This window comes from Esox lucius, chromosome 6 (assembly GCF_011004845.1).
Source record: "Esox lucius isolate fEsoLuc1 chromosome 6, fEsoLuc1.pri, whole genome shotgun sequence".
Classification (NCBI taxonomy): Eukaryota; Metazoa; Chordata; class Actinopteri; order Esociformes; family Esocidae; genus Esox; species Esox lucius.
The window spans coordinates 9,396,838-9,420,767 of NC_047574.1; the positions used below are offsets into that span (position 1 = coordinate 9,396,838).

Genomic DNA, 23,930 nt, shown 5'->3' on the forward strand with positions numbered 1-23,930 from the left:
GCTACCTACCGAATCATCTGCTCATGGCATCGGTAATAGCACATCCACGGCTGATCACCAGAAGGTTAATCACTTAACATTACAAAACTCAAATTTTACAACAAAAATATGAAGAGGATATTTCAATGTCTGTGGTATGCTATATATGCAAATCACTCATCCCAATTTAATATCTTAATAATGTCTGAATAAATCACATTATTCCGAGATTACTGGACCTGCTTTAACTCCCACTATCTGTTTGAAATTACATTTGACTGTCATCAACTGTACGCCGATGCCAAAAACCTCCATCAACTCCATGTCACACTTCACCAGCATTTTTTATCTCACAACCCTGTCCTCTCAGCCCTTTCTGCATGGCAAGTGCTGTATCATAGAACACTCAGCCAAAATCCTCTTCTGTGTGTGAAGTAGCTAGTGGGTGAACCAGCTCTCACAACAGAATGTGAGCCAGTCTATGACCAGAGCCCCCTTCTGTGCTGCTTCAATGACCCCTTGGTTGGTTTGACATCAGCAGGTTTGGTCACCTGCAGAGTTCTAAAGAGCCACAGAACACTGTATGGTGTTGTGGAGTGAGTCACGGCTGAATCTCACACATGGCCTGCATAAGTGTGTCTGTGCCCCACATTCTCCAGCACCACCGGGTAAGTTGGTCATAATTTTGCATATTTCTGCTTTTAAGATAAACCACCACCGCAAGCATTGTACATGTCACCATTTCTGTCAAAGGAAGTCTAATATGATTTTTTGTTTTTGTCTAACCCTATCACACTGGTTTAAACTAATTTTGTTTCAACAAAGTGCACAAATCATATCAGCAGGAAGAAGAGAACATAATCATATACCCCCAATCAAAAAGAAATGACTCCCTATCCTTTGTATATCAGATTAGGTCTAAATACATACGACAATCTGTGGCTCTAAATTCTTGATCTTGTTCTTTGCAAAAGTAGCCTTTTTCCATTGTACTTCACGCTGAAAATGATATCCAAACCATCTAACCCAGCTACCCCAACCACCCTGTTGGTATAACTGCTTGCTTATAGTTCCTTTAAAATTCCCTTTTATTCTGTCTCCTTTCATGTGACTATCCCTGTCAGTTTCTGACTCCAAGCCCTGTTTTCATTTTATTTTCCCTTCTTTTTATATGCTGCAATGCCTCCTGTTCGAATAAAACCCTTTTGCCCTTCAAATCAACAGTGGCCTTTTGTGTCATCTGCAGTCAACAATTAAATCCTTCCTTCTGTGAGGCTGGCAAAGCTATCACCCCTTTTATATCTAGTATCTTTGTCTAATGTTCTCACCAGGTAGAATTTGTTTCAAGGAGGAGGTATAATACCCTTTGTTCATTATGTGTAAATGCTTTTAGTGTAGATTTTCATTGTCTGACCTTACACATAACAATATGATTATTGTTCAACGAGATATGACTAAATCAAATACATTTTAAATTAAGTTTTACTGAACAGTTGAGCAATTTCTCTATTAAATCCAATATATAGATTATTGGAATAATAAGAGGTATATATATAAATATACACAGAGATGACCTGGTTGTCATGTATAAGTTTGAGAAAGGATAAGTCTTGTAAATATCTATAAATAATTTAGGTATCTATCAGAAGAGCATCTGGGATTTCACCACAGCTTGAGGGAGTTGAACATCATTAATCATTAGACAATTCCCAGATTTCCTTCTGACGCGTATCTCTCTCATTTACAGAGCTGATCAGTGCAACTCAATTCAATTTGCGGTGTCCCTGCAAATATTGTCTCAAGTATCTCCTCATAAATGTATATACTTAACACTGCCTGGCTATGTGTTGTAAGACGTACTGTACAAAGTTTATGACGCAATGATCAGATTCGTTTGTCAGTGTGAAACACTCCACGTAATATACACACTTGTCTGTCATTTGATTTTTCAACATTTCATGCAACATCAATCTTATTTCCCTGAGGTAGTGTAATTTTATTTCAATTCAAGTGGCAGTAAACCCCATTTTGCAAACCTCTTAAAAAACAGTTATTTCAGTACATTGATAAGCACAATAATCACCACATAAGTGTCATCAATAATGTTCATTGATATATTGATATGTCGCTCAAAGCATTTACGCTTTTTTAATGCTTGGGATTTTTTACGACGTAATCAAAATATGTAACTATCTACCTAGATCGGTTTGGCAAACCAACTGATACATTTAGCTCATTCTCCTCCCAATGCAAATTATCTCCTTGTCCAACATACCACAAATGATCTTAGTGACATTCACGTTCGGCGTAATGCCTACTGTATCCCAATGTTAACTTCATTAAACTTTCCAAAAACTAGAGAGCCATGGCAAGCATGCAAAGAATATAAAAGTAACGAGCTGATTGTGCAACGACCAAAGCGAAGAAAATAAATAACCCTGACTGATTTTAGTAGTTTGAGGCGTAGCTTCTCTTATTATCTCGTCAACGTGATCCGTTGGTCAGCAGAGCTTGATTGTCCATGTAAGCAGATGGTGCTAATATCAAACCTAGCCCAGCACAATTATTCGTCCTTTTGCATAGCTGATGAACTAACAACATCCATTGAAGTGGCTTAGCGCAATATAGCTATTGCTAGTGCTGATATCAGCAACACAAGCAGTTAACATTAGCTTATCAAATACCTACCTTTACAATCACAGATGACATTGGCTGCTGAACGTTGTGACACATTATGCACTGCACATTAATTCACTACTGTTGGTAAAGTCTGTAGCAACTTGTTTTGTTGACTTGGCTGAACTGTCTGAAGAGGCATTTAAACTAGAAAAAAAATCTTCATTCTCTATAGTTATTGTCCGTCATCAGGGTTCACATCTTGGTGGACGATTAAGACGCTACTTAAACATACCATGTAAAAATCGACAAGATTTTGTGGGAAGTTCACAGGCACTTCAACAAAGTTGAGGAACCAATTTTATCTCTGGGTGAAAAAGTGAGCTAAGCTTCTTGAAGCAAATGTTATTTTATTTTAAACTCTTTGATGTGGCCCACTTGGAGCTCTGAATGGCTTTTGAACTTTGGTGACAACTCCATTCATTCCACTGCACCGGGAAAGCTCACTCAAGTGGAGCTACAGCAAAGTATTTTACTGATAACAACTTCAACTGGGACCCAGGTCTGGTGGTTATACAGTGAATAACTCAGGACATTATCTCCCTGAATAATACCACAACAACGTTGAGCTGGGGGTTTCAGCAAACAGTTCCGGAAACTGAATAGGAGCAGATTAGGGTTAGAAAGAGGTAAAAGAGCAGTGGAAAGTGAGCTTATGCAGAGTGACAGGAGTGCAAAGGAATGAGGGGGGCCCTCCAACACTCTCATCAAACCGCGTTATTGGAAAACAACTGTCTGAGAGGAGCCAAAGCAGGTCAGTTTACTCTAGGATTGTATCAGCAGGAGACGTGAGAGAGGTGGCGGTCCAGCCAATTAAGTCAGGCTTATGTTCAGAGACACTCAAGCGTTCAGCTAAAAATCGCAGAAACTCTAGCGCTCTTTCCTGCTGAATACGAGATGCGTGGCGGAGTGACACTGATCCCTCACCGTGACAGGGGAGAGGATGTAGTCAGTGGTGAGCTGTGGTGCCAGAGTGATCTGTGGCAAAACCTGTCAATCACTGGGGCCAAGTTATACAAGGCCAAGTGGCACTTATTAATTAGGGTGTTCATTTGCCACACCTCAATTTATGTATTTCAATAATAGCTTCTGGTAGGGAACAAAAAGAGACAACAGACTGAGTTCCTGGGTGACCTGTTATGTACCGATCTGGCATCTTAATATGACCCCTTTGTCACAGGAGGAAATCAATCTTGCAGGATCCGAATGGGCTTTCATGTTCCAGCGGGAAATGGATAACCTCCATTCGAATGCAAATTAAATCAGTTGATTCGGAATGAATGACTCGATTACCCCTGCATGAAGACAAAGAGAACATTACTGAAACATGGCAAAGATATAGTGCCCATGTTGTTGGAATATGAAGGGCTACCACAGACGTCCTTCAACTAATGTATGCATAAGCCTAAATCAGGAGTAGGTTGCTATATCATTCTGCTATTGGTGTATCACAATGTTTTATGTTGCCATTTATTCCTTATGAAGACAGGTTACTTGTACTAAACTCCCATTTAGGAGGCTAATTTTGCAGCTTTCCAGCAGACGTGTTGAGTTTAATTGAAATGTGCTGTATTGTGCAAATTTCAATGACCAGGACCATCTCTGTCTTCTACAAAAGGGCAGATAGAAGTGTAAAAACATGACTCATTACTGCAAGCTCCTCATGGTTAGATTTTTAACAGTACAGTATCTCTTTGATCTCTATAGAGGAACTAAATCTGTAATTAACACCACGTTCCTCCACTTTCACAGCAACACCTGATGGTAAAAATGGGGATTAACTCCCTATTATCTTAATACCTCAGAAAATTAACCCCAGAAGTCAGTTGGAACAAAGTCTGAATATCATTATACTGTTTTATTTCTACGGGCCACAGTATTAGTTAGGCGACACAGTATGACTCCATATTAAACCTGAAGTGGTTCTATATTATGACTTCCATTTTTTATATGAATATCCCAACGTACTGTATACATTGTCCAGCAATTACAAACCCATCATTGTATTGAAAATAGAGTAAATGTAAACAGCAGGTATCAGACAGGTGACACAAATAACAAAGTCACTATAAAAAATGAAATCAATAAAAAAAACTACTATCAATATTCCCACTACTATGGGAATTAGAAATACAATTATACTAACCACTTAACAACAGGACTGGTGAATGTAGATTTTATTTTCCTTTACAATGTTCAGTAGACTGCAAGCCCAACAGGAAAATGAACTTCATGGGAGATTGTGTTTCTCACTTTGTTTCCAGTCCAGAGGCAACGACTTCACTGAAAATAGTCACAAGCCCATTTGGAATATCATCAGAGTAAATCTACTCCATGGGAATTGAGACAAACTTCCTTCACAGCTTGTGTTTTATGATAGTCAATGTGAATGCCCTGGCTGACACAGAAAATGAATTCAATAAAGAGAACAATTTCTTTGCAATTGAAGAATAAGCCAAGCAATTATGAAATTGCAATGAGCTTAGAAGGCACTGGGCAGTGCCGAACGATGAATTTAGGTTAGTTGATAGGCCAAGGGGTGAAGAGAACTCATAGTCTGTGATGAACATGAGCGCTATCAATCACACTTGAAAATCACAATACTACACGTCTCCACGTCTTCTAACCCTTCTGTTAGGATTTCAATGTCACCTGTAAGCAAGCATAGGCAGAAGTTAAACATATCTATCAGATAAGAAAACAGACAAATTTGAATGTAAAACAGTGAATGTCATTGAATAGTTTTCTCGAATAAAAAGGATGGATTTTAAACAGGTTTGGTTCAAAGAGTAACAGGATGATTGATTTTATTCCAATTTCAGTCAGCGTTGAAATCTGATTCTCAAATAATTTACTTAAATTCTTTAAAATATTAAAGTAATCAAATGTTGGGAGACTACGAAAGCAAAGCTGTATTCTACGATGACAAATTAATAATGCATTTCCAACAAACTGATATGGAACATTCTATCGAAACAAAAGCTATGCAAATATTGTACAAATCAGTTGTAGGAAACATTGACCAAAATAGAGAATATAAAATGGGTTTAAAGCGGTTTCCAGGAAATCTAGTATACATTGAATCCGGATCCATTTTTGCAAACACTCTGACTGTATCTGTCTGGTACCACTGAATAGAAAATGGTGCAATCAGTGAAGACAAAAAGGAATCCCAATAATTCTGTCCTTTTTATCTCAAGCTCACACTGTTTGATAGAAAGCCGTATTGATTAAAATGTCCAAGATAGCCGTATTAAGCTCTAGGGTTTTCACATATAGTCCATTTTAGGTGTCTGCGTATTTGCCCAAAGGGTACAGATCAGCTCTGACACTGTAAATATAAAGTATCTAATACATTTTTTTCTCTATCGTTTCAGATGCCCCTTTTGTGACCCACCACCCAGTATTTTATTTTAGTTAACTGGGTGTTAATAAATGCTTCCCATTCCTAAAGGCCATGGGCATGGGAGTGAATATTATTTTGTTAAGTGGTATGATTGGGGGACCAATTCACGGGGTTCCATCCTGGTCCCCCAGCTCCAAACCATTCCATGAGGGGATAATGTGATTGCCTTTCCTTCATGTCTACTTGACCTAAATGTTTTTGGATCAATTAATTTTATAGTATGCATGCAGTAAAAAACCAAAAATTCCTGCCTTATTGGCATTAAAATGATAGATAAAGTAAGAGCGCTACTACATGGAGGCACACTGAGGAACAATATGCCAACAATTGCAATGTTGCAAACACGAAAAGGATTACCTTAATCTATTATTCATTATTCAGGACAATTTAACATTCCAGTTACAATGTGTCTTAAAACGACATGATTAGTAAACTTGCCATTCTCTACATACACCTCATTCCGATTATGTGGCATTTAATTAACAGTTATCAGAAAATGTATCCATTTGTTAGAGGCATGCACTGTATAGTGTAGAAGATCAAATTTGAAGCATTCAGGTATGCTTGTCTGGCTTATGGCACTATTTGCGTCCTTCCAATTTTCCTCTTTCAACCTAATTCAGGTCAGGCTATTAAAATGATTGTGATCGCCCCCGGGGAATTGGTTTAGGTGCACCTCCACCACCTGAGTGGAAGGAGTAATCAACTACTACTATACTCCCAAGACCTCCCCAAAACGCGCATACATGCGTACACACATGCACACTCACGTGAACACAGTCCAACGGACATAATCCTAGACGTTACATTTCAGTTTCCAAAACTCAACACCAAGGTTTTCAAAATGTTAAGGAAAGGTGCAGAACGCCTGACTGCAACCTTTTGCAACTCCATGTTTGTTACGCACAGGAGGGCCCCCTGCCCCTCAATCCCCTAAAGACCGTCGGTGACATTTAATATTTGTCTTTAGAGGGCCACTCACCTACCCAGACACATCACTGAAATCCTTAAAACTTGGATGAAAGGCTAAAAGGAACACACTCACCACGTGGAGTTATTTCTCAATGTCGTGTGGCAATCGGACAGACCGAAAACTGTTGATCTCGTGTAATCTACGGTGATAGGAGTCCAATTAAGTATGAAACAAGGCTGTCAGAAGCTGCTTAGTGTACAACAGCCCGGGAGTGAATGCAGCACGGGCTGTCTACACATGCTGATGTGCTTATCTGGGAACTGACTACTGCCATTAATGAAAGGTATGGTCCTTGCGACACAACACGCTCTCCAATGAACAACCGTTGGTTGTGAGATCACAGCGAACGTAACAAATCAACGGATATGGTAAGTTCCCCTTTAGCTTTGAGGCACAGACGCTAGACCCTTACAACTGTTAGCCTCCATACACTCTTAAGGCTAACTCGATCATTGCCCGCCGTGAGTATCGAAACTCATCAGCAATCTTCAAAATGAGAGATTCAAACAAATATCTAATGGATAGGCACCATTTTGCATACATCAGCGAGAGCATTGAATGCTCTGGGCTTTAGCACATGTAACACCTAAAATTCTGCAAGAGCTTACAGAAATTCAGTGACCTACAATGTGGCTCAGTATATTTTATTGGTATTTGCTTGGTTATTCTTTATATATTCACATACATTAACAACACATACACTCACCTAAAGGATTATTAGGAACACCATACTAATAGTGTGTTTGACCCCCTTTCGCCATCAGAACTGCCTTAATTGATTCAACAAGGTGCTGAAAGCATTCTTTAGAAATGTTGGCCCATATTGATAGGATAGCCTCTGCAGTTGATGGAGATTTGTGGGATGCACATCCAGGGCACGAAGCTCCCGTTCCACCACATCCCAAAGATGCTCTATTGGGTTGAGATCTGGTGACTGTGGGGGCCATTTCAGTACAGTGAACTCATTGTCATATTCAAGAAACCAATTTGAAATGATTCGAGCTTTGTGACATGGTGCATTATCCTGCTGGAAGTAGCCATCAGAGGATGGGTACATGGTGGTCATAAAGGGATAGACATGGTCAGAAACAGTGCTCAGATAGGCCGTGGCATTTAAACGATGCCCAATTGGCACTAAGGGGCCTAAAGTGTGCCAAGAAAACATCCCCCACACCATTACACTACCACCACCAGCCTGCACAGTGGTAACAAGGCATGATGGATCCATGTTCTCATTCTGTTTACGCCAAATTCTGACTCTACCATCTGAATGTCTCAACAGAAATCAAGACTCATCAGACCAGGCAACATTCTTCCAGTCTTGAACTGTCCAATTTTGGTGGGCTCTTGCAAATTGTAGCCTCTTTTTCCTATTTGTAGTGGAGATGAGTGGTACCCGGTGGGGTCTTCTGCTGTTGTAGCCCATCCGCCTCAAGGTTGTGCGTGTTGTGGCTTCACAAATGCTTTGCTGCATACCTCGGTTGTAACGAGTGGTTATTTCAGTCAAAGTTGCTCTTCTATCAGCTTGAATTAGTCGGCCCATTCTCCTCTGACCTCTAGCATCAACAAGGCATTTCGCCCACAAGACTGCCGCATACTGGATGTTTTTCCCTTTTCACACCATTCTTTGTAAACCCTAGAAATGGTTGTGCGTGAAAATCCCAGTAACTGAGCAGATTGTGAAATACTCAGACCGGCCCGTCTGGCACCAACAACCATGCCACGCTCAAAATTGCTTAAATCACCTTTCTTTCCCATTCTGACATTCAGTTTGGAGTTCAGGAGATTGTCTTGACCAGGACCACACCCCTACATGCATTGAAGCAACTGCCATGTGATTGGTTGATTAGATAATTGCATTCATGAGAAATTGAACAGGTGTTCTTAATAATCCTTTAGGTGAGTGTACGTTGGAGTTCAGCGTCCCGGGCAGCATCATGTAAATTATTTGTGATATTTTGCTGCTTCCTGACCATAACCTTTTTTTCCCCACCCCTAGAAATGAGGGATCAAAATCAGAGGGTCATTTCTGTTGCACTCCTTTTGGAAAGAATATAAATAAAATACTTAGCGCCGCCGTCCGCATTTGGTCCATAAAAAGCATATTCTTGCAAGTGTTGTAAAAGCATTCAAATAAACTCAGTAGGCAGTGAGGATAGGTGACAACACCAAAAACATTTATCTTAGGTCTGACTCCTTGTATCTAGTGGCATTGTAACAAATGACAGCCGATCTTTTGGCAAACCCTCTCTCCAGCCATTTGTAATAAACCAGGTCACGCTTAGTATTTTATGCTGTGACGATTTACATGCAGCTGTGAATTTAATTTAGAAATTGACAGTGTTAAACCATCAATTCAGCCCTGACAGCTCATTAGATTGTGGTGAAGACGGTCCCTGTCTGGGCCAGTCGCCGGGGCTCTGCAGCTGCTTTACAGACGTAGTGCTCTGTACTATAAAACCAGTGTGCCATAGGCTCACAGTCTCCATACTACTCATTCCCTTTACAATGGTATCAGTCATTATAGTCTGTACTTCCACTCACATTTCTAGAAATAGTTAAGTATATCTTTTCATGTGACAACACTTAAGAAATGACACTTTGCTACAATGTAAAGTAGTGAGTGTACAGCTTGTATAACAGTGTACATTTGCTGTCCCCTCAAAATAACTCAACGCACAGCCATTAATGTTTAAACCGCTGGCAACAAAAGTGAGTACACCTCTAAGTGAGAATGTCCAAATTGGGCCCAATTAGCCATTTTCCCTCCCTGGTGTCATGTGACTCGTTAGTGTTACAAGGTTTCAGGTGTGAATGTGGAGCAGGTGTGTTAAATTTGGTGTCAACGCTGTCACACTCCCTCATACTGGTCACTGGAAGTTCAACATGGCACCTCATTGCAAAGAACTATCTGAGGATCTGAAAACAATTATTGTTGCTCTACATAAAGATGGCTTAGGCTATAAGAAGACTGCCACGACCCTCAAACTGAGCTGACCATACAGCAGTTTAACAAGAAAGGTTCCACTCAGAACATGGTCGACCAAAGAAGTTGAGTGCACATGCTCAGCTTCATATCCAGAGGTTGTCTTTGGGAAATGGATGTATGAGTGCTGCCAGCATTGCTGCAGAGGTTGAAGGGTGGGGGGTCAGCCTGTCAGTGCTCAGACCATACGCCGCACACTGCATCAAATTGGTCTGCATGGCTGTCGTCCCAGAAGGAAGCCTCTTCTAAAGATGATGCACAAGAAAGCTTGCAAACACTTTGCTGAAGACAAGCAGACTAAGGACATGGATTACTGGAACCATGTCTTGTGGTCTGATGTGACCAAGATAAACTTATTTGGTTCAGATGGTGTCAAGCGTGTGTGGCGCCAACCAGGTGAGGAGTACAAAGACAAGTGTGTCTTGACTATAGTTAAGCATGGTGGTGGGAGTGTCATGGTCTGTGGCTGCATGAGTGCTGCCAGCACTGGGGATCTACAGTTCATTGAGGGAACCATGAATGCCAACATGTACTGTGACATACTGAAGCAGAGCATGATCCCCTCCCTTCGGAGACTTGGCCGTAGGGCAACATGATAACGACCCCAAACACAACTCCAAGACGTCCACTGCCATGCTAAAGAAGCTGAGGGTAAAGGTGATGGACTGGCCAAGCATATCTCCAGACCTAAACCCTATTTAGTATCTGTGGGGCATTCTCAAACGGAAGGAGTGGATCAGCGCAAGGTTTCTAACATCCCCCAGCTCTGTGATGTCGTCATGGAGGAGTGAAAGAGGACTCCAGTGGCAACCTGTGTAGCTCTAGTGAAATCCATGCCCAAGAGGGTAATGATGGTGGCCACACAATATATTGACACTTTGGGCCTAATTTGACATTAGACATAAATGGCTATGAGTTGTGTTATTTTGAGGGGACAGCAAATTTACACTGTTATACAAGCTGTACACTCACTACTTTACATTGTAGGAAAGTGTCATTTCTTCAGTGTTGTCACAAGAAAAGATATACTCAAATATTTACCAAAATGTGAGGGGTGTACTCACTTTTGTGAGATACTATATATAAACTCACCTAAAGGATTATTAGGTACACCTGTTCAATTTCTCATGAATGCAATTATCTAATCAGCCAATCACATGGCAGTTGCTTCAATGCATTTAGGGGTGTGGTCCTGGTCAAGACAATCTCCTGAACTCCAAACTGAATGTCAGAATGGGAAAGAAAGGTGATTTAAGCAATTTTGAGTGTGGCATGGTTGTTGGTGCCAGATGGGCCGGTCTGAGTATTTCACAATCTGCTCAGTTACTGGGATTTTCACGCACAACCATTTCTAGGGTTTACAAAGAATGGTGTGAAAAGGGAAAGTCTTGTGGGCGAAAATGCCTTGTTGATGCTAGAGGTCAGAGGGGAATGGGCCGACTAATTCAAGCTGATAGAAGAGCAACTTTGACTGAAATAACCACTTGTTACAACCGAGGTATGCAGCAAAGCATTTGTGAAGCCACAACACGCACAACCTTGAGGCGGATGGGCTACAACAGCAGAAGACCCCACCGGGTACCACTCATCTCCACTACAAATAGGAAAAAGAGGCTACAATTTGCACAAGCTCACCAAAATTGGACAGTTCAAGACTGGAAGAATGTTGCCTGGTCTGATGAGTCTTGATTTCTGTTGAGACATTCAGATGGTAGAGTCAGAATTTGGCGTAAACAGAATGAGAACATGGATCCATCATGCCTTGTTACCACTGTGCAGGCTGGTGGTGGTGGTGTACTGGTGTGGGGGATGTTTTCTTGGCACACTTTAGGCCCCTTAGTGCCAATTGGGCATCGTTTAAATGCCACGGCCAACCTGAGCATTGTTTCTGACCATGTCCATTCCTTTATGACCAACATGTACCCATTCTCTGATGGCTACTTCCAGCAGGATAATGCACCATATTACAAAGCTCGAATCATTTCAAATTGGTTTCTTGAACATGACAATGAGTTCACTGTACAGAAATGGCCCCCACAGTCACCAGATCTCAACCCAATCGAGCATCTTTGGGATGTGGTGGAACGGAAGCTTCGTGCCCTGGATGTGCACCCCACAAATCTCCATCAACTGCAAGATGCTATCCTATCAATATGGGCCAACATTTCTAAAGAATACTTTCAGCACCTTGTTGAATAAATGCCACATAGAATTAAGGCAGTTCTGAAGGCGAAAGGGGGTCAAACACAGTTTTAGTATGGTGTTCCTAATAATCCTTTAGGTGAGTGTATATAGTAACATCATATGAAGATAAATCATTGGACCCCTTAATCAACTCTATATTTTACTATTAATCTATGGATGGCATACCCTGCCATTGATTTTTTTTTCCAGAGACAGACAATGTCTGTCAAGCCAATTTGTTCTCAAAGTTAATCAGACATCAGTAAAACAAACCTAGACAAGATCCCATAACTTTGTGGCAACTAAAATCTTGCAACTGAAATCCACTTAATTTGATTAATATTTGTTGGCATATAAAAATGCAAGTAGTATATTAACAAAAAGTTACTGGCTGTAATATTTCATTGTAAAGCCAACTAAACTGAACTAAAGAACATTAGGCTAATAAACGAAAGGTCGCTGGTTCTAATCCTGGAGCTAAAGCGGTAAAAATAATATTGTTCTGCCTCTGAGCAAGACAGTTGAACCTCATTGCTCCCAGATATTTGCTGTAAACAAGAATCTGTTCTTAGCATTCTTACCTTATAAAATAACAGTGAAAAAGACAATATTTGGGGTCCTGAAAGGGTGCAGTGCAGGCAACATACACAATTCTTAGCCAGGATTTGTCCTGCCACTCCACTTGATGCTATTGCTTGGCTCGCAGGATTATTAGATGCCCTTCTCTTTCCCACCTACTTTATATGAATCAATTCAATGTCATACTAGAAGACATTCTACAACGTCTCTGTGACCAAAACAGAGTTACAGTGTGTGTACACACACACACACACACACAAATACATATACACACATACACACACCCTAAAGCAATACAGGCTGTGATGATTGATGATCAAATCATCGTAGGTTTCCAACATATGCATAAAAACTTTGTCAACAAACACAAGTGACATTTTAAACACAGAACCATCATTTGTCACATAAATAAACAAAAAAAATGACAGGATGAAATCATCATTGCACGATAACTAAAGAGCTGCATGTTTTACTTACCAATAACGATGGTCAAACAATGAGGAAAAAGATAATTCAACCACTTAGAGGGGATACCCTGGACGAAAGCACTGAACCACTTGCTTACTGTTGATAGATCTAGGTGCATCACTGTGGGTGGTCTTGAAATCTACAGATATCTGACTTACCCTTTATGCTCCATCACGTCTTAGCAACAGTTCAATATAAAATGCTGCTTTTGTGTGAAAATGACAACAAAATGATTTGCAGAGTAATCAGACAAAGTGCTTGGTTCTTGAATGCATGAAATCAAGTCACAAAAAATGTAGAATGTGTCTAGACCAAAATTGCTGTGATTTTCCATGGATTGACATAAAAATTGGTGTAGTGCCTATTTTGGTGAAAATTAGCACCGGAAACTAAAGTGTGGATCAAAGTAAAACAAATTTTAAAAAACTGGATAAAAAGGTTCCTACCAATTTCAAACAGAAATATTGAGACTTATCCAACAGACTGACAGCTTCAACTAGGCTCAGATTCTCAGACCGTGAAATGTGGCCATGTTGGATTGTTACAGTGATGGATGTGGGCCAGATTGAGGTTGATTTTCAGTTTTTCCTTTGATAGATAAAAACAGGAAATCGATCAAAATCTGGCCATTAGTCATGTTTCAGAAAATTCCGGCCCACTGGGCAAAAACAGATTAAATCAAAGTCATTCCCCACCATTTCAAACCTAAAATTCAGTGTTTGGACAATTTATAAACTATTTGCCAAAAGTCTTCAATGTAATTTCATATTTTTGTCACCCAATTTTCCCCAATTAAAACGGCACAGTGACATTGTTTGGTCAATTTCAAGTCAGAAAGTTGAAAACTCAACCAAATATAAATCTAAAATAGACATTAAACTGAAATCTTTGCCTGGTGGAAAGAGACCAGCATAGTACTCTGATTAGCGGAGCTTTTTAATGTTTTCTGAACAGACCCCAGGAAATGGGCCAACTTTTTCCTCTTTTTAATTGATGTAGCCATCAATCAGTCAAATATCACAACTCACATCAGTGGTAACGGTAGGTATGTATTTTCCTCTAATTTCTCATGAGGTGAAATTGGCAATGGCAGGAGTTGGGAGGGAGAAAACTGAATAATGTATTACGGATAAGTTTGGAGGAGCCAATCAGAATAGTTTACAGAATATCTACTGTTTCTCAGAGTCCCTATGATGTGCACCTCTGTCAAACAGAATTGAACTTCTCCTCCCGATTGAATCGGCCAAACGATTGTGGGTTTACCTGGCATCAGATGTGGAAGTACTTACACAAGAAAGCCAGTTCATGGAGTACTAGATACAGAGTTGTACAAATATTTTAAACATACCCAACAAAGCTAAAAGGAAAGTTGCAATAGTCCTGTAAAAGCCACCTTCAAAAGGTAAATGTCAAAGACCAAGCAGCTGGCAACTCCTATTTTTGGCAATATTTTGCCCTTTAGAGAATTTTGATTAGGTTCCTGGCATTTTCTTGAAGTGTTACGTAAGACTCTCCTGAAGCTTTTCTGTTTGAGATTCTCTACCCTCAGATCTCTGGCTCCAATTACTGTCAATGCATCTGTGCAGCATTTAAACCTGAACACAATGCCTGTTCTATTCCATTGTGAAAGACTGCACTTGTCCTCAGTTCTCTATTGAAGGTGTCAAAGAATTGTCCAGAAGCACAGCTTCTTTTTATCACGTGTTGACTCTTACCCTTTGATACTTAACAGAATGAGTATTCAGGGAAGGATGGGGGGCTGACTTAGGTTCTATTCTGTCTACTGCAAGAAGTCATTAAAATGCCTGTGAGTATTTATTGCTAATATTTTATCTGTATATGTTATTAGAGTTGACAACTAATTGTTAGGTCTACGCTCTTTCACACAGAAGCAGTAATCTGAAGCTCCTCTCACAGCTTAGTTAGTCTCAAATTCTAGGTTGCTGGTTGCATACACAGGTAAGCTAAACACAAACTATAATGTTTAATTGCAGGGTAAACTCCATTGATGTGAATACAGAATGTAAAGCTTCGTTAATACATTTTCTGTTCCCTTTCACTAATCTATTTGTAGGTTCAGCGTTGGAGTGAGAATTTCAGAGACTGATTTAGGCAAATACATTTATAGGTGGAGGAAGTATGGGTAAACGGGAGAAAAACTCACCTTATTTAGCGCAATAATTTGCATAATGTTAAAATTTACATTGAAAAGAAGGATTTGTATGAGCAGCAACTTTATCAGACACTTATCAGTGTCCAGACATATTTTCATAAGCTATATATTGTTCGGTTATGATTAGCTACACAAAGCGAAGTAATAACAGTTTTGCATTTTCTTGCTTTCCTGCCACCTCAATCACTCTCGACTATTACATACAAAGACATGGAGCCATGTTCTTTGCCGAGAAACACATCCAGCTCCCAGCAGAATAAATAGGTCTCCCTAGCACAAGCACTCATTCTATTCTTGTCACGGTCCTGCCGATAGTCCATATCTTCATACCTCTTTTTTTTTTTTTTTACCAACCATAGGAAATATCTACTTGAGGCATGTTCTTTGTTTAAGGTTGCCAGACTACCAATTAGACAGGAACAGCTCTCATTTGGTCGCCTGTCCCTTACTAGAGCAGTCCTTGGGAAAAGTCCCAGGATAGCCTTCTGACAGAAAAAGATGAATTATAACTGAAATTGAAATGATGACTTTAGTGTAATCTGAAATGCTTGTTAAAAAAAAAAGGTATGTCCATGTATTAAACTCGCTTGCATCAGATGACCTTTTCACAAGCAGTTTCAATCAGCGATGCACAGTAACTACTGCATACAAAACAAGTATAACCGTTACATCAACAATGGCACTCGAATGCAGGGGAATATGAAATTAATAGAAGCTTAGAATAATAAAACAATCGTCCCTTTTCTGTCAGTGAGTAGCCGGAACAATACATTGCCCTTCACACTGCAGTACTTGGAGGGGAGGCCCTCTCGACAAAGTAGGGAGTGCCACCTCTGAAGGTACTGGCTCAGTAGTGAGATTACATTACAATATAATCAGCTTGAGTAGTCCTAGATACTTTTGGGAAATATAGTGTATTGTACAAACTCTCTCTAAGTTACCAGAATGTTGTGTGGGTGTGATGTCTGACCATGATCCTGTCACTGACTACAGCTAAAGCTGTTTAGTGCATTACTTTTTAATGAAAAATCTAAATCTAAATTTAGCTCAATCACTTTTTCCATTCATATCTGATTTCTACAGCGTATTCTTTCCATTATCCCCGAATATATTATTCATCTACAGTGGTCTCCTTCCTACAGTGCCAAGACAATTGGTGCTAATTTTTTTTATTTACAAACGACAAACATATGTGACATGATTCTTATATTAAATCCAATGCTTGTTTTATCTAAGATATTCCTGATATTACTGACAAAACCACCATTCTACCGCCTTGTCTAATCTGATTCCAACACCGTTGCTGTTTCTAACAGTTCAATTGCTGTAGCAGAAATTAGACTGGATTCATCACACTTGATTCTCAACCTCACTTCCTTTCTCACATTCTGATGTCATGGAAGAAGTGCTAGCACACAGCCTCATTCGGTAATGCAGCCACCTGTTGGTATCATTCCGCCAATCAGGACGGAGGACAGTATAGTCAGATGGGATTTGTGAAGTTGACAGTAAAGATTCAATAACCGATAAACAGTTGGTCCTCTGCATATATTGCCACACCAGCATGGTCACACAAGGGTTCACGTCAACGCTGTTCGTCAATTCCACTGTGATTACTATGACCCCTGTGCTTTTCCCCCCCGGGTTTAGCCTTGCAATGAATTTTAAAAAACATCAAAGGGAATATAATCACAATGTTCCAACATAGCTGCCTCATCGACCCCCCCCCCCCCCCTCATAAGACTTCCCACCTGGGCCCCATGACTGGTATTGAGTGGGCCTAGACCGCACCACCTTGTCAGAAAGGGTTTTGCTACGAATCAGCCAGTAACTAAGTTCAGCCAGCAACTAAGTTCAGCCAGCAACTAAGTTCAGCCAGTAACAAAGTTCTCCCTGGTTCTTTGTTGTATCTTTCCGTGTTGGCAATGTCAAAACATGCGAGTGCTCATAATTCTGCGTGTGCCTCTGGTCCATAACCAGAGTCTCAAAAACCCGTCTTACCTGGTTCAATTATGTTAGATCTCTTATTATCTGGTCAAGTAGCTAATATTGCCTTTCAGTGGAGCCTCGTTGCCCAAGCACCTCCATTTCAACCAATGAGATGACATTGACTGCGGGAAACGTTACAATTCCCAATGGTTATTTCAGAAACCACAATCCATTTAAAGCCCATTAAATATGAATGCAATATGAATGCCACAGTAGGGTAGTTCCCCAACACACAGCCACCTCAAAGCACTGCACTCACATGGTAAAGTACAGTACACAACTGAGTCTGTAGAAAAACTGACAGATCCATTTAAAATGCCCTAAATTTCTCCTCTGAAAATCAGGGTACATTCCAATTGTCATATCATACATCCCAATAATCACCCAATGGGAAGAAACGGCTTGAAAGACAACATCATCCCTAAACTGTGCCAACCAGCCACTTAATTAAAATGCATATTTTCTGAATTTCAAGCCTTTCCTCTATTCTGCCGCTGATCTCCATAACCTTAAAATCACATTAATAGATGAAAAACGCAACATGATTGCTGCTGACTGTTTGCTTTTAAATGCAAATGGAGATATTGGTTATATACAGTATGTATGAAAGGGTCTTTTCATTGCATTATATTAATTCGGACTCCAACCTAGCGCCAAAACAAGTGAAGTGATTGGACAGGAACAATGTATAAAGTCACAGAAGTCTGCATTACCTTATTTGGGTGATGAGGTGGCAGTCACAAACTCCAAATAAAAGACTCCGTTGCCACATAGAATCAGCTGTCTGTTAAATAGTATTGGTTTATGGCTTCAACTTTGCATACATTTGTCTCAAGGTTTTTCTATGGAAAGTGTATACCTAAAAATAGGATTCCATTTCAGACATTAATTATTCTGTTATAGCCATTAGAAACTAGCCCAAACACATGTAAGGTTTGTACATTGTCTGTTCATTCAGCTGTTTTCTTTGTAACCTATTTAGCGTTTGAACAGCTATGTGTGTAAATATTATAAGACAAGATATGCAATATCAACTTGAAAATTTCCACACGCCTTGCTTCCATGAAAAGTGAATGGTCTTTATGTCTTTATGGAAGCAGATGCAATCAATAGTATTTTGTAAACAGTGCATCTTCCAGAATCACTCACAAAATATTCATTGTATTTACATTGGTATGTGTGTAATAAATTCTAGCAATAAACTACATAAGTAGCTGTTGTTTTATAGAGCATTTTTCGTAAGTCTGTCTTCAACAATGCCATAGAACTATAATAAAAATAGTAAGGGGTAAAAGCGTAATAGGGTTTTATGACTAGTCATGCTGATTTCACTGTTCTTGTTGTTCATTTTCTTCAACATTGTACAACTGGCAGCAACAAGCAGAATTGTGAGTACAATAGGCATTCAATGCTATTCCAAAACACAATTACCAGAAAATATAGGTCAAAGTCAATTATTGAAATCAGTGGAAGTACCTGCTGTTGGGCAGTGACTCTGGGCTGAGCTATTGGGAAGATGAGTGGTCTTTATGTCACTGTCAGCATTGATGAACGCACAATGAAACTGGTTCGACATCTCTATGGAATGTAGGCTAGAACAGTTCAAAATGCTCCAAACCGTAAGCAGCCAAAACTATTTTTAAGGGTCCTGTTCAAAAAAGCATGTTTATTGTACATTCATTTGCACATACACTACTGCCATGAACAGGAGCTTGAAGGAAATATCCAGTTGTCACGCTCATGAAATAAAAACGAGTTAAAGGAGTGCTGCTACATTTTCAATCACGGTGATATTTCTGGTTAATTATGCTGTTTCACAAATCAACAAGGAAATTCCTGTTTTAAAATACAAGTCCCTTGCTAAGACTGCACTTTGTTCCTCCCTCTCAAGGTCTGGAAGGTCACATTTGCATGCAAGTCTTGTGGTCTGAAGGATTCACAATGTCTTGCAGTTTGTCAACGACTCAATACCATCTAATTGGCACCATGTATCTGCCATGGACAATCAAACACGCACAAACAGCCTGATAGTAAATTACATGACCAACCTGCTTGAATTACAGCCATGCACCCTGCCACAACGTAAAAAGGTTCTGCGATACGTTAAACCTTTCATACAAGACTGTTCCAGATTTAAGCTCGCATTATTTTTGCAAATAACTGCATAAATTAGATTAATATGAATCCCTCTTAAGACATTCTTTACACATCTCTAGCACGAAAAGAGTGTCTCCATCTGTGCATAAGCCTGCATAAGGCAAACAGTTGCATCTGAACACTCTATCTCATGGGTGTGTTAATAAACACATGTATTTGTTTACAATAAGGAAAAGAAACGGGCGTTACAGCATGTAGGTCTGAAATGTGTACGATGCATTTTCTTCTAATAATTTGCAAGATCCTGCCTGATAAAACAAGATTAATTAGGCCTTGTCCTCCCAAAGTCCCCACATGCCTTTGAACAAGGAGTAGCAGCAGTCATTGTCATTAACTCTGATGGCACAGCTGTGAAAAAAACGAATGGTTCTCTCACAAGCCCGTGAACCACTGAAAATGCCTGCAGCATCGTTAATTCCTCTGGAAATCATGTCACTCAAAACAAAGCATTATGGGAGTTAGACAAAACTAGTGTTTGACGTTCTGTTGATGCACACTAGTCCAGTGCGTGGAAGAAGTTGAATATGAATGCAATGTATAAGTCTGACAAAGGGAGCACCAAGGCTGTATTGAAAGTGAAAACATATAATCTAAAATGGCAACAACCCTGCGAGCACTACGGCATACTTTGTCCAAGCGACTCTTTAACTTGTCCTTTAACAGCGTCCTAGGGCTAAGGATGCTAGCCTAATGTAGGAGTAGTCCATCACCAAGTCGTACTGAATCCAACTGAAAGCTTTTAACCTCGGTCATTGGGCCATCTCAAACTAGATTCTTATGATGAGTGTAAACCTTTTGGACTAAGTCCCCTGTTTCTATGAAAATGCCAGCTGCACTACACAACATGCCAGTCATGGAGAGACGACGAGTACTTCAACGTCGCAGAGCTTCTGATTACTACGACTATGGTATCTGCTGCCTCTAAAAAAAAAAAAAGACCTGCAAGTTAACCCGTGAGGGGCGGGTTCAGAATACGGACTAGATCAATTAGACCAAGATGAACTGGAGCGACTATGGGATGTAGTGAATATTCACTTATTGGGAGAGTCAGTTGGTCCTCGCATTTATTAAATATGATAGACGTGTGTATGCATCTAGGACACACAGGCGTGTAACCTTGTCCTCTATGGTTGAAGGCTTGGGTATGTGTAAGAGAGAGCTATGATGAAACCGCACTTCACAATCAATTATGGGTTAAATTATTAATTTAAGCTACCCGTTTAGGTTCCACCCTATGCCAGAATCTAGGCATATGACCTGTAAGCTGCAGAGGGTATTGTTTTCAGTGATTCAGACACTCCTCTGAGTTTAGAAACATGCAGCCTGTGCGTGGAATTATATTTTGTCCATGGCTGTACGAGTTACCACTAACATTGAAAGGTTACATTGAGAGATAATATACAAACTCTATTAAAAAATGTTTTAGCACAGGCCAGACAGCAAAATAAGGTCATATACCAATGAGCTATGTTAAAATATGTTATCAATACAGTATGGTTTGGATGACACAACCAGACAGTGTTAAGGCCTATGTCAATGATCCATCAAACGTTACTACATAATGTGCAAACAAATCCGGTGTATTGCATAAGGATTTCCCAGGATGGAGTGTAGGATCCCGACTGGCCTATCTGTTGAATTCGAGGCATGTCATCATTTATGCCAATTGTCAGAACAACTTTGGAATGCACATTACTGTAATTTCTTGTTAGAAATGTAAAAAAAAAAAGCAACCAAGCTAAGGCCAAAAATAATTCTGCCACTGTTTTTCACCACAGATGACCAATATTTGATCCAGCTCTACTTCCATCTCCTTCCCTCCTTGGATCCGCTTCCCCTTCAATTACACCTATGTGATTGAAACTGTCATGTTAAGATGTATTAGAGAAGAAACGTCACTGATGATAGCCTATTTGCCAAGTTACCTAACGTTTTCATTACTAGCAATATATTATTCTGAACCATTACAAATATTCACGGATTGCCCATCAGTGTACTTCTGTCGTTTACCGTTTGAAGTAGGACAATCGTTCAGCTAAATGACGTGAACGTACAGATCAATAATAACTCATCTATATTAACTAAGTACAGACAGAGTTAAATTATTTTCCCCATAATAGTAATGAAAAGTATAGGAAAATACGAAAACGACTGCTATAATCTTGCAGGGAAATTGTTTTCTCAAATTATTTACATCCATGGTGAAGGAACAATGATAACAAATCATTAATAATTAGGCTAGAAGAATATTAATGGTAATGGCAATGATAGCATAACCATAAAACCTGGAGGCCAAGGTGACACACGAGTATGCCATCATCATTGATTCTATTACACACATGTGCATGTGGCTTATTAAAACAGTTCAAATCATCAGTCGGGGTAGAATTAAAAGGCATATTAAAGCGCAGTTGAAGAAGACACTTGTGCGAAGGCATGCCAGTCTCCCTCAGAAATGCAGGAATGAGACCGACCGTCATGTTTAGTCATAAGCATACGTATGTCATGAGACACAATTAATCCTAAATTACAATGTATCATTAGACAACCAAGAAAATACACAACAGAGTATTCGTCCATGTGTATCATTCACGTTAGCTCTCTATTATTGTGAACCATGTTTCTACATAAATTGCGTATGCAAGTTTTTCTCAAACTATTAAACGTCAAAATTATCACTGATGTTTGCGGTAAACCCATCAAACAAGACGTATGACAGAGTCACATCTCTGAAGAGCAAACCGCACAAGAAAAGGATTTTAACTTACCGTTAGCTGCGGTAATCAGACCTGCAAAAATAAGCAGGGTATGCTTAAATTTCCCCATCGCAGTCATGTTCGTTGTTATTCCACGCAGCCACCGGTTTCTTGGGGTTTGTTCAACGATCACAAAAATGCATAGAGATCCAGCTTTGGCAAGAAGATGTGACGCCTATGGTGCAGGGATTCGCCTATATTAGCTCTCATATCATCAAGAAGGACTACTGCAGAGATAAGAGATCGTAGAGCTGAGACCCAAATATAGGTTTCCTTGATCCAAGGAGAGACAGAATGTGTAGTCTACTAGGCTATTGCAAGAGGGAAGAATCGAACGAGCCTGTATCTAACGCAAGAAGTTGGACTCAACCATCATAAATATGATACAGGGGAATTGTGAATCAATCTGAGTGCCTGCACTGCAACTTTGAAACTGTAGCCTACCACTCTGAAGAAGCACGGACACCGGAGCAGATGCGTTAAACCCACTGAAACGCATGTTAGCACTGTAATGTCGACTAGATTTAGAGATTACCGAGGGCCAACTAACAAAAGGGAAATGTTTTCATTAGGATCTTTCTGCTTAACATGAACCCAATAAATAAAACCATTCACTGATCACTTATGCATACTCCTAAACCTGTATTTCCTGGGTATCGAATTGTTGTGTAGTAAATGTTTATTGTGTAGTGCAAGAGTACAAGAGAGGACAGCACTCACATATAATTAGAAATGTAGGCTAACACTACATATTGTAATCACACAGACCTAATGCTTTGTTCCCTGCATTGGATGAGAAAGCTGCAAAGCCAGACTACAAATACATTATTTGTTTAACACAGTATTTCACGAACTGCAGTTCCAAGTGTAATTAGCACCCCCATAAAGCAAAATATTCCTTAACACGTGTGACTAGTTAATTGCATCTACTCGATTATTAAGTAGCCTATCGTGTAACGTGTTTTGCTGTACCTAGAGCTAAAACCTGGACTTTTTATGACAGGCGAACTAATGGAAGAAAACTTGTAACTGTTAGCAATCCTTTTCAAACATAATATTTCAACTTCACCTCATAAAACTATTTTACCGCGTAGCCCACAATGTGTTTAGTTGTTCATATAGTTATTAGGTCTACCATAAGAACAATCGTGAAAAAAACTTAATGCCGAGCTGCGTCAAGTCCAGCTGCGTCAAGTACATTGGACAGAGACACACCGAAGTAAAATGTTTGACTGTGCTGCCATCTAGTGAAATGGAATAAATGACAAGTCAAAGGAATGAGCCAATATCCACCACTGTTAAAAGTAAAAGACCATGGATTCACTAACACATTTAAGATGAAAAACTATTAATAATGGGCCTACATGAAAAAAATAGTTTTGGTCAGATGTAGACATTTTTATTCTATATTATCTATATCTTAGAGAATTAACATTAAATTCAACACAAGATATTTGCCAAGCCTTGTTGTCACTATAAACTGTTTATAGTGACAACAAGGCTCCTTGGGAGTTATGGTATACTCATAGCTGTATCCAGGCAAAGCACTGAGTCCCTAAAAATTGTGCAAGCTTAGTGTTACAATACAAACACTATCCAGGAAA

General features: G+C 39.7%; 1 protein-coding gene across 3 annotated transcripts in view; it reads right to left on the reverse strand.

Annotated features, from left to right (window-relative positions):
* Positions 1-22,624, reverse strand: part of LOC105021402 (CUB and sushi domain-containing protein 1) — a 398,226-nt gene extending 375,602 nt beyond the window's left edge. For all 3 annotated transcript variants that reach the window (XM_020047620.2, XM_020047618.2, XM_020047621.2), the window contains exon 1: positions 22,339-22,624. In XM_020047620.2, coding sequence (XP_019903179.2) covers positions 22,339-22,405 — 67 coding nt within the window. In that variant the 5' untranslated portion in view covers positions 22,406-22,624. The remainder of the gene's footprint in view (positions 1-22,338) is intronic.
* Positions 22,625-23,930: the final 1,306 nt, after the last annotated feature.